This window comes from Patiria miniata, unplaced genomic scaffold (genome assembly GCF_015706575.1).
Source record: "Patiria miniata isolate m_02_andy unplaced genomic scaffold, ASM1570657v1 HiC_scaffold_7, whole genome shotgun sequence".
In the NCBI taxonomy this organism is placed as follows: Eukaryota; Metazoa; Echinodermata; class Asteroidea; order Valvatida; family Asterinidae; genus Patiria; species Patiria miniata.
The window spans coordinates 16835350-16851715 of record NW_024037074.1 but is presented as its reverse complement, the minus strand read 5'-3'; the positions used below and the strand labels follow the sequence as shown (position 1 = coordinate 16851715).

Sequence of the window (16366 nt, the reverse complement as noted above, 5' to 3'; positions counted from 1 at the left end):
TGTCAAACAAAATGTTCTATGACGTGACGGACATGCAATTGTTCAAGAGGTCCTTTGAGGATGCGGCAAACTTTTCCGAAAGCTTTTATCACAGGAGAAATTAATTAAGCTTCGTTGTTCTGCTTCCTCCAAGTAGGAAGATTTTTGTGAAGGAATCGACTCCCCAAACTTGCAGCTTGATATATCTTTGGAAGGAGATGTGTAATTATGCATGGATTGTGAAGTAAAGTTTTGGTCCACGGCAAAAAATGTCCAGTGATACACCACCCAATGATAACTCGCTCGAGGAAGGGGCGGTCAGTTGCCCCGTGCCATACACCCCTTCCCCACCAGTTTCCCCCCACCCTGGGGGAGCCACTCCGAGATCCGCGTTGCCCAAGCGGCTGACGAGGCACTCCTACCCCTGTGACTCGCCCCGCTACGCCGGATCTCCCGTCGGCAGCAGCAGCAGCAGTCAGCTCTGGGTTTCCGGGAGGACAGTGCTTGAGTCCCCGGAGGAGTTCAAAGAAAACAGCGGGGATGAAGATGAAAAAAATGACGATGATGACGATGAGGAGTGTGATTTAGAAAGTTTCGGCGTCGAGTTTGGAGATGACGAAGAAAGTGACGACAGACAAGACGAAGGGAAGTTGGTGAGAGCAGAGTGCAAATGATTTTATTAATTGAAAAAAAAAATGAATTCTTGTACTTCTACTAGTCTTTACTGACGGACGTTGCCCTGAAACGTTTTTGGCCCTTGGCGGTTTCCCTATTTCCTTTTTGTATTCCTTTTATGATCTCCGATCATCATCGCATTTCTTTGTCTGTAATATATCGATTAAAGACAAAAAGGTATAACAAAACAAATACACAAAGTTTGCCTTTTCAGGGAAAAAAAGGTCGCCGTATAACAAAACAAATACACAAAGTTTGCCTTTTCAGGGAAAAAAAGGTCGCCAAAAAAAAATAAAAAATTCAACACAATGTTCGGACAGACTATCGTACACAATATTACACAGCATTAAAACTGTGGTGAAGTAAACTTTTGCAATATAATTATTTTAAGGGGAGGGGCTCAGAATGATGTGATGCTGCTTTGAGTTTGAAGAACCGGCAGCGTTTCGCTTGAATCGAGATTTTATTTTAAAAGTTTTCTAAATGTATATACCTACAGCAATAACCAAGTTGGATTTATTCAAAAGTCAAAATTAGTTTGATTCTATAACTAATTCATGCTTCCGTGGTCTTTGATAATAACGCATTATCATATCATAATATCATATCTGTGTTTGTTCAGTAATTCAAGCTCCGATGCGATGGTACGGCTGAAAAATGTCACTAAGCCGCTTAGGATGCAGTCCGCGCATAATTATAAAGACAAGGTGGCGGTTCTGCGTCAAATCGAAATGATTCCATGGATGCAACGCTGATAATATTCTATTATTATATAAACAGCGGATAAGATGAACAATGCAATACCGTTTGTCGTTTTGGTTGAAGTCCGTTGCTTGCAAATGCAACCACGCATCGCAGAAACTGAATGAATCGTGAACAAAACTGCTGCACTGACTGGATTGACCAAAATGTCATCAAACGTCAGTCCCACTATAACTTTCATAAAATTATAAACCTGATCTAAGAATATCGTAATTTGCTATTTGCTACACTGTCAAAGGTCTGAGAAAATTTGACAATAAGGCAAATTATTGAGGAAAAGAATAATTTGCAGTGTCTCCGGTCAACGGGTCTAACAGAGACTGAGACATCAAATTGAGTTTTGTATAAGGCGTTCGATATTCTGAAAAGGAAAATTGCCTGTCTTTCCTTGACAATAGACAACAAACTAGGACAGGAAAATAAAACAGGGGGAAAGAAGGGGGAAGAAAAGAAAAAAAGTCAAGCTCAGAGTGTTTCCATAGAGACATAATTGAATATTTATCTGCAGTTACACAATTGATTTGTTGGGGGCGCAAGCATAATTTGCAACACAGACCGAGGGAAAAATTGAAGAGCTATCTCTCTAGGGTCACTTTGTTTCCATGGATACAAAGGAGTTCCACTTGTTCTGTATTGATTATTGCGTTTTAGTTTGGTCTCGATGATATTTTCAAAAGTTTGGTTTTGCACAGGACGACAGATCGCATTAGGGACCGTTGTATTCAGCAAATGTGATATAGAAAGCCCCATAGCAGTGGCTAATGAGTATGGTGGCAACAATACAGTCGCCGCATTGGAGATAATCCCATTCACTGAGGGTCGATATCTCGGCTTGATCCCACCGAACGTCATTACGTCCGGATCAGTGGATATATCTACCCAATGCTCCCCTGTCAGTTTGGCAAACCTGCAAGAACCGTCGTAATAGATGGTTTGCACTGCAGCCATGTTTGAGGTGTGTGCTTTCTTGTGCATTCATTGTTAATGAATTAACATAACAAAACAAACCTCAAACATGGTTACTGAATGCAATCCATCTATCCGACATTTTGCATTCAGCATAAATCTTCAAGTTGTCTATTATTATTTTAATTCATTAAAAAAAATGAATGCAAAAGAGGTATAGTACTCATTTGTGTCCCCCGTGAAACTACATAAAAGCAGCAGTATCTGTCAAAGGCGGCTGTAATGTAACTGTTCTACGGTCAAGAATTTTACAACCAAAACCATCTAGGCAGTAAAACCGAAGATTCATGACGTCATCCATGAGATTTAGACTGGAAACCTGCATAGGAAAATTATAACGCCCCCCCCCCCCATTGATTGGTTCCTCCTCCCCACAAAAAGGTTTCAACTTTTTGTCCGTTTTCGTATAATTTCCCTGTCTGTACGTAGGCCTGTGTTTTGTTTCTAAAAGTTGACTTTTTTTAGCGCATTGCAATTCTTGTGGTGATTTGTCATGGAAACCTTGCTCAATAAAACTACATCTTTTAAAATTTAATTTTGGAGTAAATCGGCGTCATAAAATTATCATCTCCGAGTCCCCCCCCCCCTGCCATTCCTTCCATTCCACGCCCATCGATTCCATCGTAACAAGTCAGCTTAATTTGTTTATCCTTCATATCAGGCATTCCAAACCCCAATAATACCCCCATTCTTCACCAGAGTCCTCACGAAACACCTCAAGGAGCATGGACTGAAAGATGTTTGGGGGTATTTTCGGCGAATCCATTGTCGAGTGGATTTAATCGGTTTGCAAGGAATCGATAAACTCCTAATTCGCTTTTTCAATAATTCTCAAGAGCTGTTTTCCCGTGGTAATCTATAATCCATGTGGTGTTTTGGTTGCACTTTGGGGATGATCTCTTATGGAATGAGATCGAAAGCAGGCCAGGAGAACAGTATGGAATGGCGGTAACTAATGATGAAAATCAAATGTTCCAATGTTATGAATCTCAATTAAAGACGTATTAATTCCCCGTGCTGTTTTCGAATTTCATCTCGAAAAATATATTCCTCTTCTAAATTGATATTTTTCTAGCAAATACAAAAGTTACTCACTTTTGAATGAGACATCGACCGAAGAACAAAAATCGGCCCACGTTTAGTTAGTGAATATTCTTATTCACGATTTCGAATTATTGGCTGCCAGACAATAATTTCGTTCTTGAGTGGGAGGCTGTTTCCCGCCCCACAATCAGTATCGATAATGTACAGACTGGAAGACAGTCTGCTCGCAAAGCAGACCTGTTTGTACCCAAAACATCATTTTTTCCCCCGGAGGGTTGTAGACATCCAAAAAGGGGGGAAAAAAAGGGTTTGTTTAGGGTTGGAATAAAACACATAAGTTGAAAAGTTATTAAAAGGACGGGGAACGCATTTGTGTTCCCCTTTAGAAATGATGATGGACGATGCACTGTTTTCTCCCTATAAAAAAAGGACAGAAAACACTTTAGGACAAAATAATACAAAACATGCAAATTTCGATAATTTGAAAGGGATTTGTAACTAAAAAAAAAATCCTTATTTAAAAACTGATATTGATTTCACCTGAATTTAATCATTCTTGTTTCCTTATAGGAGTCCCGGCAAGCCTCATCATCAAAATTGGCAACTTTGTCGGTAAGCTTTGAACTTTTGTATCACGTTCGACATTTCTTGTATGTGTGTCGACTTGGTGTCGACCTCATGAAAGTGTCGAACACAATATTTTCGAGAGTCGCGTGGTACATCTTACATCAGCATAGGTGTGATCCTAACTTCAACGCTACTGATATACAAACACACTCCATTTTTCCAACAAAGATAATGTAACATTTTACTATGTTCTTCTTGCTGTCAGATCACATCTTTTCGCTCAAACCTCCTTATTTTACAATAACATTTCAATTGTTTTTAATTCCCCACCAACCTTCCCATCGATTTTTAACATGTCAAATATCAAGCTCCAGTCTTAATTGAAAGTATTAATTTATCACCCCTCCCCCTTTTTTTAACCTCCGAATTCAATTTCCTAGCCTCTAGCTCGCTTCCTCCGTGCGGCACGGCAGGTCAAAATGCTCTGCGCGGTCCAGATAAGTCTGAACCGGTGCGCCACGGAGGCGGGCAAGGGGACATTCGGAGCCACTCTCCCGGACCTTGTGGCTAGTCTCTCGGCCTCGCCTAGCGTGGTCTACATGCCGTCCACCAAAGAGAAACTCACCTTTAATGCTGGCGAGTTCAAGAGCAATTATGAGGTGAGGATAGTGGATGATTGTTATGGGTTAACTTAATTAATAAAATTACAGGCGCCATTGCTCCTGCTGCCTTTAAAACTAATTGCATAGGGCCTATAGGTCGGGAGATGCAAAATAAAATTAGCTCCAACTGTGATGACATTTTCTATTCTGGAAAAAGTCGATATTTTATGTACGCAAGATTTTTGGTCGTAAAAATTCACAGTGATAATGGAACAAAGTGAAGGGCAACATTCGGAACACAAAGGGTTCCATCAGCCTGCATTCGGAACTAACCTACATTTTTTTGTATGAGCTGAAACGTTTGAAAACGTAACAAAGTCATGAAGTGTAGAAATACATTACCGTCGGGCCGCAAATACATGTGATTTGAAATTTGTAAAGAAATTATTCCATGACTAAAGTGCGCCGATTTTTGTTCCAGTCGATGTCTCATTGAAATATGAAAAACCTTTGCATTGCTAACAAAAATAGCAAGTTACTACAAAACGTATTTTTCACGATGAATCTCGCATGTAGAACGGACAGTACAGGGTGTCTAAAAACAATTCCGAACTCTGCAAGCTCCTTCTTTTTTACAGCTTTTACAAAAAATACATCGCAAATATCGATACATATTTGGAGAGTATTCAGCAGCTTTTCAACAACGAAAACATACTTCCTATCGGGAAAATATTTATTGAGTTATGGCCAATTCAATCTTTCCATCTGTCCACGGTCTCAATAATTGTCATTTGTCAGGAATGTAATGGATTTGGGGTGAGGAAAGTTTTGCTTTCTTTAATGTTTTAATCTTGCAACAACGGTAATTTATCCCTTTGGTATGAAGCTCATAGTATGAAGCCCGGGAAGGGACAGGGTGGATTTTTTTTTGGGAATTTTCTAATTCGTTGGCACGAATTGCTAGTTCGTTGGCACGAATTGCTAGTTCGTTGGCACGAATTGCTAGTTCGTTGGCACGAATTGCTAGTTCGTTCCCACGAATTGCTAATTCGTTCCCACGAATTGCTAATTCGTTCCCACGAATTGCTAATTCGTTCCCACGAATTGCTAATTCGTTCCCACGAATTGCTAATTCGTTCCCACGAATTGCTAATTCGTTCCCACGAATTGCTAATTCGTTCCCACGAATTGCTAATTCGTTCCCACGAATTGCTAATTCGTTCAAACGAATTGCTAATTCGTTCCCACGAATTGCTAATTCGTTCCCACGAATTGCTAATTCGTTCCCACGAATTGCTAATTCGTTCCCACGAATTGCTAATTCGTTCCCACGAATTGCTAATTTGTTCCCACGAATTGCTAATTCGTTCCCACGAATTGCTAATTCGTTCCCACGAATTACCAACTCGTTCCCACGAATTACTAACGCGTTCCCAGATCCACGAGTTCGATGGGTAACTGTTTACTGTGCTGTTCCGTCTCTGCCCTGTGCTTGGTAGCCCTTCTCACGGATGCAAGTTCCGGCCCGCGTTCTTATTGCGGCAGTGGCCATAACTCAATAAATATTTACCCAATTGGGAAGAGTTTTTTTGTTGTGAAAAGCTGATGCATTTTTCTCTCTAAATATGTATATATATACATTTGCGATTTTTGTTTTTAAGCTGTGAAGAAAGGGCGCTTTAAAGGCCCATTTTTTGTTGGATATATCTTCAAATTTGTTGAATGTTTTTGTTTTGGTCCAGTTCACCTGGCCGAAACAGGCTAAAGACGCCGTGGACAAGAGGCCCGAAGATCGGACCGAGGCCGACCTGCAACTGATCGGTGGTCTGATGAGGGGCCTTCACAGCTTCCGGAAGTACACACGGGCCCACCAAAAGCTGATATGCAGAGTGGTGCGGCTCCAGAAGTGAGTGACAACTCGATCATTTTGTGTCCAGCGCAACTGTGTTTTGTGTGTGCCGCACCTGGGCCTGGGTTGCCATTTTGTGCCCATATTGTGTCGAAATGTGTATCTGCCAAGACACTTCTTTGCTTGGAAAATCTCTGTGATTAGCAGCTCACGAAATTTAGCCCAATTTTTAATTTCGTTGGAAGAATTGTCAACACTGTGTCTCCAAGACTCCTTTAAAACTCCTTTAAAATACCCCAAACACACACAAAAATGGAAGCAAATCACTTAACGGGCAACTGCTTCCGCTTAATATGCAAAAAACGTCAGTAATTTACTTAACCTAGAAATGATAATGTTAATTACCTCCTTTTTTGGGGTCCTTCTTTTTTTCCCAACTCGAGGTACGGCCGTAGGAGAGTGGTTGTCCGCAAAGGCCACTTGGGCTACGCCTTCTACTTCATCTTTGCCGGCGCGGTCTGCGTCACTCTGGACGAAGATGAGGAGAGCGCGTTTGTCAAGAAGGAAGTGACGATCCTCAGGAAGGGGGCATGCTTCGGGGTAAGGCAGGACAAGTGGCCGTAAAGGGAAATTCTAATATCCTGTCTTTATATTCAAGATGAATTTCAGCTATTTTTCCCTTTTCGTTCTGTTCGTACTTTTTGTTCTGTTGTACGTTCTGCCAGTCTCGATAATGTCAAAAAGGTATTTTTTGGGGTTTAATTTCTGTCATATTTTCATTTTTTTAAATACTTTATTTCCTCCAGAAATTGCATCTGAATTTCTGATATTCATTTGGGGGTGGAGTAGGGGTTAATTATTGGTAATTTTTAGCTGCATCTTACAATTTTTTTTACCCTTTTATTGACATGAAAGTATTACGATTTAGTAAAATATAACTAACATTTTATTGTCAACTGTTATTTTCAATTTTATATTTGTAAACTTTTAACTACATTTTAGTCATGGTCTAATTATTGACAATTAGATATTTTGGGAACGAATTTCATGAGCTATCATGATGTGTATAGTTCACAAATATGTCTGAATATTTAAAGAGATCCCTTGTTATTTTACCAGATATTTATTTAATCAGACATAAATACAGTCTTATAATTATTTTTAAAGTCTTATAATTAATTATAATGTTTTTTTTTTTATGTTATATAGGAAATTGCCTTGTTGAAAGATTCTCGGCGTAGGGCCACCATTGTCTGTCTTCAAGAAACTCAGTTCTTGGTAGTGGATCGCGATGATTTCTTCGAAAAAGGCCTCCACCGACACATCCAGGCGGAGTTTGAGTATAAATTTAACTTCTTCAGGTTAGTGATGCATACAGACATCAGGTCAATAGGTGACCTAGGGGCAGGAGTGCGGGGGGGGGGGAGGGGATGGGGGGATTGCTAAAAACTACTCCTCAACGTTCCAAAAAAGTCACAAAATCTAACATGGATGTCATAGTGCTCTCTGATAAATTTCCTCAGATGGTTATTTATCCAAAAGCTATAGAAAACATGTTTGCAATTTTTCGGGAAGAAAACAGACAAATTTGGGGAATGTCGGCGAAATTTTATAACTTAAGAAAATTCAATTTAGAAGCATTCGCTGAACCACAAGAAGATTCCAGAAAATTTGTGTTGGGGTGGGGCTAAATTGTCTTTGTGGGATAGGCTTTAACCTCTTTTGCCTCCCCCTCCCCACCCCCAATAACTGAGCACATTACCCTTCCCTCCAGTGCGAGTGCATGCTAGCACAAATATTTACTTAAGAAGCAGCTGCCTCTTCCAAAAACAAAACAAAAATTATACAAACAATTCATGAATAATTTAACAGCAAACGCTCCATCAACCTTGTTGAATAGGCAGACCAGCTGATAAGGTGACGGGCATTGATCACGTTTTGCCAACAACAAAATTATTCCTGAATTATGTTGTAAAAAAAAAGGTCTTTTATCAAGGCATCCGGGTGCTGCATCTTTTGACATGGTGTCCTCTGGGAGATGCTTATTGATTAAATCTGGCGACAATTTCCACTGAGCACAGAAACTTGCTAAGCTCAGAAAAAAAATGCTTAGTAAAAACGGGTTACCAGCCAAAAACTCATGCTGTAAGCAGGAGCTTAGTGGTTCGAGTCACACCTGACAAATATTAATCTTTGTCGTCTTTGACTATACTCAGGAGGTTGGAGTTGTTCTCCAGTTGGCCCGATGACAGGCTGGAGGAAGTCAGCGACATGGCACGCATTGAGGAGTACAATCACGACTCGGTCATCGTCAAAGATTCGAGGGAAATCCACTGGCTTCTCTTTGTCACTAAGGTACTATTTGCTGGACAGCCTATTGTCATATGACTGAGTCCCTGACTGACCAACAAACTGACCAACTGACTGACTGAGGCACTAAATAGATAATGAAATAATGTCCATAACTGAGACTTCCAGAGCTCAACAAAGCAAATCTACTCTTTTTTTCTAACAGGGTTTTGGACTTGAATTTTCAAACAGGCCTAGTTCAATGGAATCAGGAATGAAGGGTTGGGATAGAAAGAAATTGTAACGTTTAATTGCCAGAACCTTATTTTTTCCAAAAAATTGAGAAATTATTTGATACATTTCTGAGAAAAATGTAAAATTTTGAGAATGGGAGAAATAAAGATAAATAGGACAGTTAAAGGAAGAATTTTAAAACTTTGGGAAAATGTTGAGAAATGTTTAAGGAAACAATGGACCCAACCAAAAAGTTATCAAAATTTCACGGAAAGGGGAAGAGATGGTGCACAAATCTCCTTCGGAAAATATGTCTGATGTCTGGGTATCAGGTATTTCACTCAATACATTGTGAGAACATTCACTAATCAGCTCTTCATGTTTTGATCCAGGGCCGCTGTGACGTGCTCAAGCTGGTGGACCTCGCAAAGGTCTACGCGGCCAGGAACGAGGACGAAAATGACCCGAGGGGACAGAAGAAACAAGGAGGGGTGTCCACACTGCTCAGCGGGGACTACCCACTCAGCCTCCTGCCGGAGGGACATAGGAGTCCCTTCCCCTGGCTGACGCCCCATAAACTACCCGTCAATACCAGGCCCAAAACCACAGGTAAACCAACAATTCTGCAAGACTTTTTCAACGGATGAAAAGACTGTTTCTGTGGAGCCAAACCTTTGCCCCGTCTTTTCTTCTTCTCTGGGACAGTGTTGCGGGGTTTTAAGGTTGAAGTTACACTCAGTTAAGTTCTTCCTGAGACTTAAAAATCTAGCCAGTTTCCCTTTTACAGTTTTTGACTTTCTTCAAGTTTTGACAAAATCAATATTGGAAACTTACTGCAAATTTCTAATAATTGTAAACATTCGTCCTCATTTCTGAAAACAAAGTCTTGGAAAAAACAACTGGTCAAATTCCACAAAGAACTCTCCAAAGAAAACATTAAATTGACTAAAATCAGTCCTACGTAGACTTCTAAGACTTGGCCAACATTTTAGTCCCTTGAGGGAGGACACAGGTTCCAGGTCTTAGGGCTGTCACAGGACTGTGACAGTGTTCCCCCAGCCATCTACTACCTCCGAGGTTCCTCAAGGGGGTTGGTGTCGAGGGGCCAACTGCAGTAACTTGAACTACAAGAATACCTCTAAGTTATAACAACCTGTTAAAATTCCCTGGCCCCTTACAAGGATGGACTGAAGAGGATCCGAATGGGTCTATGTGAAAACAGTAGAGTCGTCGTGAATAAACATCGGTGACTCTCAACACAGGATGACTGGGAATTGATTTCTGGATAAAAAGGGTATTATTTTTTTTTAATCCAATGCTCCCCTGCAGGCCATATATACAAAAAAAAATCACAGTAGGGATGCATATAATCTATCGTGGGTCATTCTATTAATTTAGGGTCCAAAGTGTGACACTTTTCCTGCCCGTTACCTCTGGACTGAATGACTTCAAACTATTTTTATTTGTTGAGACGGTACTTTGCTTTCCATAATCACCCATGGAGAAGGGGTGCATTCAGGTCATTTTATAAATTTGGGGTCCACTTTTGTCCCTGTCCATGTTACATCGACATATCTGATTTTATAATTCTGATGCACTCCTTAATGCAGTCATCCTCCAAGAGTGCATACGAATAGCAAATTGCTTACCCGACAAATAAGAGATCGAAGATATTTCTTAATGATGCTTGAATGGTTAATTACGAAGTCCGGAGGTAAAGAGGACAGGAAAAATGTCAAACTTTGGACCCTAAATTATCTAGAGAATGACCCATTAAGGAGTGCGTCCAGAATTTGCAAAATCATAAAAAATGTCACACGCAGCAAAACAGGAAAAAAGTGGACCCCAGATTTATAGATTGATCCTTATACTTTTATAACAAAACAAAGGTCATCAAATGGTGATAAGGAAATAATGCTCTTTTCAATACAGGTGTAACAGGTACATTAACCCTAACTCCCCTGTGGAAAAAAAAACCATATGAAAATATGTGCGGCGTTCTGGCAAAATAAGACAGATCTGGGCACCAGCCTTAGTGGAGAAAAATGAAGAAAAAAAACGGGGGTAATTTTTTTTTGATTTTCAGATTTTTTGATATTTGTAATCTTTGATATGTCTCCAACACACATTTTAAGGAAATAGTATAAAAATTGTTGAATAAAAGTTTTTTTTAAAAGGAAAAACAATTTGCATCTTTCATAATCAATTAAAAAACAGCCATAACTTGTCAATGGAGTGTCTGATTAAAGTACATGTACATCAAACAGTATTGTAAGGGGAAATTTGTTCTCATCCATAATGCCCACAAACACTCATTTTGACTTCCGCCCAGTTCTCATTTTGCTAGAACGCCTGAAATATGAGGATTCAGGATTGTTGGGGCAAAAAAAAATATATTAAGATAAAAATTCTTTCTGGTAATAAAATTAAGAGTTTCAGAGTGCACAGGCAGTGTAGCTAGAAGGTTTATAGAGAAGCACAGTGAGAGAAGGAGATGAAGACATGTTCAGTTTTAAGAGGTGGGAGGAAAATCACAGACTGATATTCTGGAGGACCTCAGTAAGGAATTAGGCAGGGACTGAAACCACAATCCACATGTCGATCCGGGTGGGATTTGAACCCGTGTCGTGGAGGCGGAAGACAAGGAAAGTTCCACCATGGGTTGAAGCAAGGCAGGGCACTTTATGACCACTTTTGAGAGTCAAGTGGACTTCACCTATGGGCTCCGTGCGCAAGCGAAAGAGGGTGCCCTTTTACCTAGCAACGACGTCCCATGTGCGGGACATTTAGCTGGTTGACGTGCACCATTCCTTGTGTGTGACGCAAGTACACCAGGGGATTTGTACTATTTACACGCAATGGTACGGCCGCGCGTCGCGGTAAAATTGCAGTCAGGCAAGATGGCGTCGGTCTAGGTCACCCCGAACTGTACTTTCTTTGCCGGTGAGGGGGGAGCGGATAGTGTTAAGTACGTAAATTTTATTGTGAATGTGCACAAAGCCGTGGCATCTTCACTTGAACATTAGGCTTCATCAGGAATGCGCGTTCAAATGTCTCTTTCAGTGGTGTCCCCCACATCTCCCTTTCTTACCATTGAGGGGGTACCTGTGCACAACGCCCATGCCAACCTTTCACTTGTATAATCAATAGAGTCCAGATGTCATTTTCACTCGTATATTCTCTCGTAATTCTCCAAATAGGTCAGATAAACTGCAAGTCCAAGGAGAAGATGGAGGCAGAAGCCGAGCCGAACCCAAACCACCAGCGTAGCAAGAGCGCCAGTGTGAGATACACTGATGAGGTTTCAGACTTGGACATACCATCCGAGTCTTGCTCCAGAACAACAATGACCAGCGGTTTATCCATGCACAAACGCAGGTATGTTGCAATGTTGCCGATTGCCTCTGTGGATGCTGTGTTACTGTGGACTGGTCGTGTACTTGCTGAACAGTCAAAATTTCAAAATGCCCCCGTTAATGTAAGGACTACTGTAGACAAAGTTTCAATACAATAACTCTGTGCATGAACAGTCGATACCAGTACATAACCACACATGAGATATCAATGTTAAGAACGCACTGCTTGTACGCACTGGTTCAATTGCATATGGCACAAATTATACACAATTGTCATCTGAATGGCCACAAACCAGTAGTGTCTTCACATGAGAAGAAACATTCAACAGTCCCTCCTAACTGTCTCCTTGTAACTGTTGAGGAGACACAAGTACACAGAGTCCATTGTTTGAGGTGATGACAACTTCTCAGAACCAAAGTTGAATCTTCCTCAGTTTATCCTCCAACTGTGTCTGAATCCCATGCTGAATCAAGCTTCTTGTCTCATTTGGTAGATCATCCGATCCTGGTACCCCTCACAAACTGCCCAGTCACATCAGTCTGGGCATTGCTACCATGAAGGGCGACGGCGTGGAGGCTGGAGTCTACATTAAGGTGGACTCACTCAGGCCTGGACAGTGCTTTGTGAGTACACGTGTGTTACCGCAATTAACAGAACTGGGCTGATGTACCCTGGGCCCAATTTCACGGCGCTGCTAAGCACACAAATTTGCTTAGCACAAAAAAGTCAGGCTTATAAAAGCAGGTTACCAGCCAAAACTGCATGTGATTTTCATGCTAAGCAAACACCAGCTAAATACTAATCATGAGCAATATACATCACATGGAGTTTTGGCTGATAATCTGCTTTTATAAGCCAGACTTTTTTGTGCTAAGCAAATTAATTTTTGTGCTTAGCAGCGCCATGAAATTGGCCCCTGGTCAACACTCCCCTCTGTGTTCTTCTGCAGCTCTTGAACGACTGATTAAGATGACTAATTAAGCACATTAGTGGACATCAATAAGATATTTGTTTGGGAGGGGGATGATGTTACCATTTCTGAGTTTTAAAGAGGATTTCGGATCCAATTTTTGACTCAAGATTTACACTTGGAAAATGCTTTTTGTGACACTTCTACTTTGTTGAAATGTAAAAATACAAAATAAGACAGGTGTTCTCAACAGTTTATTTGTTACTTATAAGATTGAACATTATGAAGATGTTTGTTTCTTGCCCAGGGTCTCGAAGGAATCTCAGGTAAGATGCCACAGTACTCCCTCCTCAGCCTCGGCTGTGAGCTGGTCCGCGTCTCCATGTCTAAATTCCGCGAGTACGCTTGCGAAGAGACCTTAGAGCGGGTCCAGCAGCAGATCCCGACGTACCCGAACGACCACTTCCTCTGGACGAGCTTCAAAAAGCAAAACCGCTGGACCAACTTCAAGAACGGCGTGGTCAAGGACATCATGGACGATGCCTTGGCACAGAGCGCCCCCAACACCTTTGCCAGGAACTTGCGCTCTGTCCCGGGACGTGTCGCTGAGGCGAATCGGCAGCAGAATCCTCAGCGGTGGAGAACCAGCCTGGGGGGCAGTTTTGCCAGCAATGTCATGCCACAGATTTCAAACGTGACAAACGCTTGGACGGATGAGAAGAGCTCGTCAAGAAGCAAGAGCAGAGGTGAGTGGAGGTTGTTGCTGAAGGATAGACAGATTTGCTGAGTCCCTTACAAGTTAGGGATTCAGTACAGACACAGTAGATGGGGCTATGTGACCACTCAACAGTGCACAAACTGGTTTGTGTGCGTATGGCGCAGAGATTGCAAAACTTTGCTTGGGGTTCAAGTGCCATCACATCTTTCTCTTTGTCACCGTTGAGCACCCTTGTGCACAGAGTTCGTGTGTACTCACTAAGGGCGCTGTTTGGCTTGGGCCGCATCCAAATTTCTTCATATATGGCTTTCAGTAACACACACGTCTATGGGAAGTGGATTCGGTAGTTTCCCATAGGACAATGCGTTGTCAGCTGTAGCCAAGAAATTCAGACGTGGCTTAAGCCAGACGTCAAGGTCAACTTGCACCAAAACAAGGCAAGCTATTCTGATGTTCCTCTTCACGTTTCTCATTTTCCTTTCTCAGATGGTGCTACGTCAAGGTCCAGCTATTCTGCCAGCCGACCCCAGTCTTGCCAGCCACAGCCCAGTCGTCCTGCCACGACGGCGACGACACGTCGCAATGCTCGCAGTGAGAGGTTATCCGCATTCGTCACCGAGCAGTGCACCGTGCGCGCCATGACTGCCAACCCCCAGAGGACACCACGGGCCCGTACGGCTCGGTTGACACCCTCACCGACGCGGACGTACAAAATACCAGAGATTGATAAACTCATTAAACCAACGTACACGGGGAGTCTTGCGTGGCGAGCACTGGCCAAGTCTTAGTTGAAGATGTCTGAGACTGAGAGATGGATTAGGAACTGTCAAGATCTTTGAAAAGATGAAAGGCGCAGGGTGTGTAACTGTGAGCCCGACACTGCGGACTGGTGCAAGAAATCAAAGCTATAGAGTGTCACCATTAAAATGGTCATTGTTTGTCTTTCCTACATAGAAGAAATATTGACATCTCGAGATTGTGTGACCGTTGAGCTGATGAAGTTTGCAGTGAAACACTGAATACTCTTGGGGAAAGAACATCGGATGAAAAACTTGTTGCTTAAGAACTTCTTGTTTTTTTTCTCCAGGGGTTCAATTTATACAAAACAGAATTGAACGATTTCTGTTGGGAATTGAGAAGTTCATTTACGGTGCTGATTTGATATAACTACTGCAAGGGGTAAGGGTAGAGGAGGCATTTACTTCCAAAATTTTCGTCTTTTATGACGACACTAAAAAAAATGTAAGTAATGTTTGTGTTTTATGCAACTTGTTCCATGGAACATGGGGTTCTTTCCTGCAAAAAGTGCTTCGCACACTTATACTGGTATGGGGGCTTGTGTGGGCTTTATGTACATTGAAATTTGACATTATTCAAGCCCATAATTGATAGTTTTATTCTGCTATTTTGGTTAAAGTGGGGTTATTATTTGGGCCATTTTACTGTCCATCACAAGTTTCTCACAACTTTACATTGTGTGAACCAGACTTTAAACACAGTACTTCACACTGTATGGCATTTCCGAGTACTATTTACTGTCGAGCAAGTAACTTGCAATGGGTGTCAGTTATGTGTGTACATTTGAATGAATACTAAAACTTGGAAACCGGGGTTCAACAGAATTTCAGTAATATCCTACAGGCATAAGTAGTTTCCCAAAATGGTCCTTTTTATGTAAATTGGGTTTTGGCGCTGGCAAGACCAAAATGCTATTTTGGGATATCTCTTTATAGTTTTTATGGGTAGTAAAGATACACACGAATGGAAAGCTGAAATTCATTTAACCAAAACAAAAAAAAACTAGACAGAAGATATGTTTGTGATGTATATATACAATATGTACAGACATGCTGAGTTTATTTATGAAAATCAGATATTTTATGTAAAAATATGAACAGAAAGCTTGAATATTTTGTTAAAAGGGGCATTATTTAATAATGTTCTAATAAATATATATCAAGAATGTTGTGGATTTTAAACAATGTGGTGTTGAGTTACTGTCGGTTGAAAAGGAAAAAAAAATGTAGCAAACATAAGCCTGATCTATACAGGTTCCTCCCCCCCCCCACCCCCCCCCAACCCCCCAACCCCCCAACCCCCCCAATCTTGTAAATATTTGATTAAATCAAGCAGTGCTTAATTGTAAGTGTCCTTCAACTTTTAGAAGAAACCTTTAACAATTAAAGTTTAAGGCACATAAAATACAATCCATATTTTCTAACCAAAATCCACCAAACTCCAAAACTCACATTTTGCACTATTTTGATGGATTTATCAGCAATGGCTGTGATGGATTTCAGTGGATTAAGGGAACTTCCAAGCAAAATTGCTGAGAAAGTTCAGGACAAATTTAGAGGTTGTCGATCAATTACCATTCACGTAAGTTTAGCAGGTAGAAGGCGTGGACGCTGTAT

General features: G+C 41.2%; 1 protein-coding gene across 1 annotated transcript; it reads left to right on the top strand.

Annotated features, from left to right (window-relative positions):
• Positions 1–16: 16 nt before the first annotated feature.
• Positions 17–16017, top strand: LOC119745738 (cyclic nucleotide-binding domain-containing protein 2-like). Its single transcript, XM_038222292.1, has 12 exons — positions 17–632; positions 3997–4038; positions 4434–4652; positions 6338–6501; positions 6888–7044; positions 7654–7805; positions 8661–8799; positions 9360–9576; positions 12168–12345; positions 12818–12947; positions 13542–13980; positions 14439–16017. The coding sequence occupies exons 1-12, from the start codon at positions 249–251 to the stop codon at positions 14738–14740; spliced, it is 2523 nt and encodes an 840-aa protein (XP_038078220.1). The 5' UTR covers positions 17–248; the 3' UTR covers positions 14741–16017.
• The last annotated feature ends 349 nt before the right edge of the window (positions 16018–16366 follow it).

What these genes read in the sequence shown, in the direction of transcription:
- LOC119745738 (XM_038222292.1), top strand. Translation starts at nt 249, where the DNA reads ATGTCCAGTGATACACCACCCAATGATAACTCGCTCGAGGAAGGGGCG. An exon ending in AGTTCAAGAGCAATTATGAG is followed by an intron (nt 4,653 to 6,337) that starts GTGAGGATAGTG and finishes GTTTTGGTCCAG; the next exon opens with TTCACCTGGCCGAAACAGGC. An exon ending in GTCAAGAAGCAAGAGCAGAG is followed by an intron (nt 13,981 to 14,438) that starts GTGAGTGGAGGT and finishes TTCCTTTCTCAG; the next exon opens with ATGGTGCTACGTCAAGGTCC.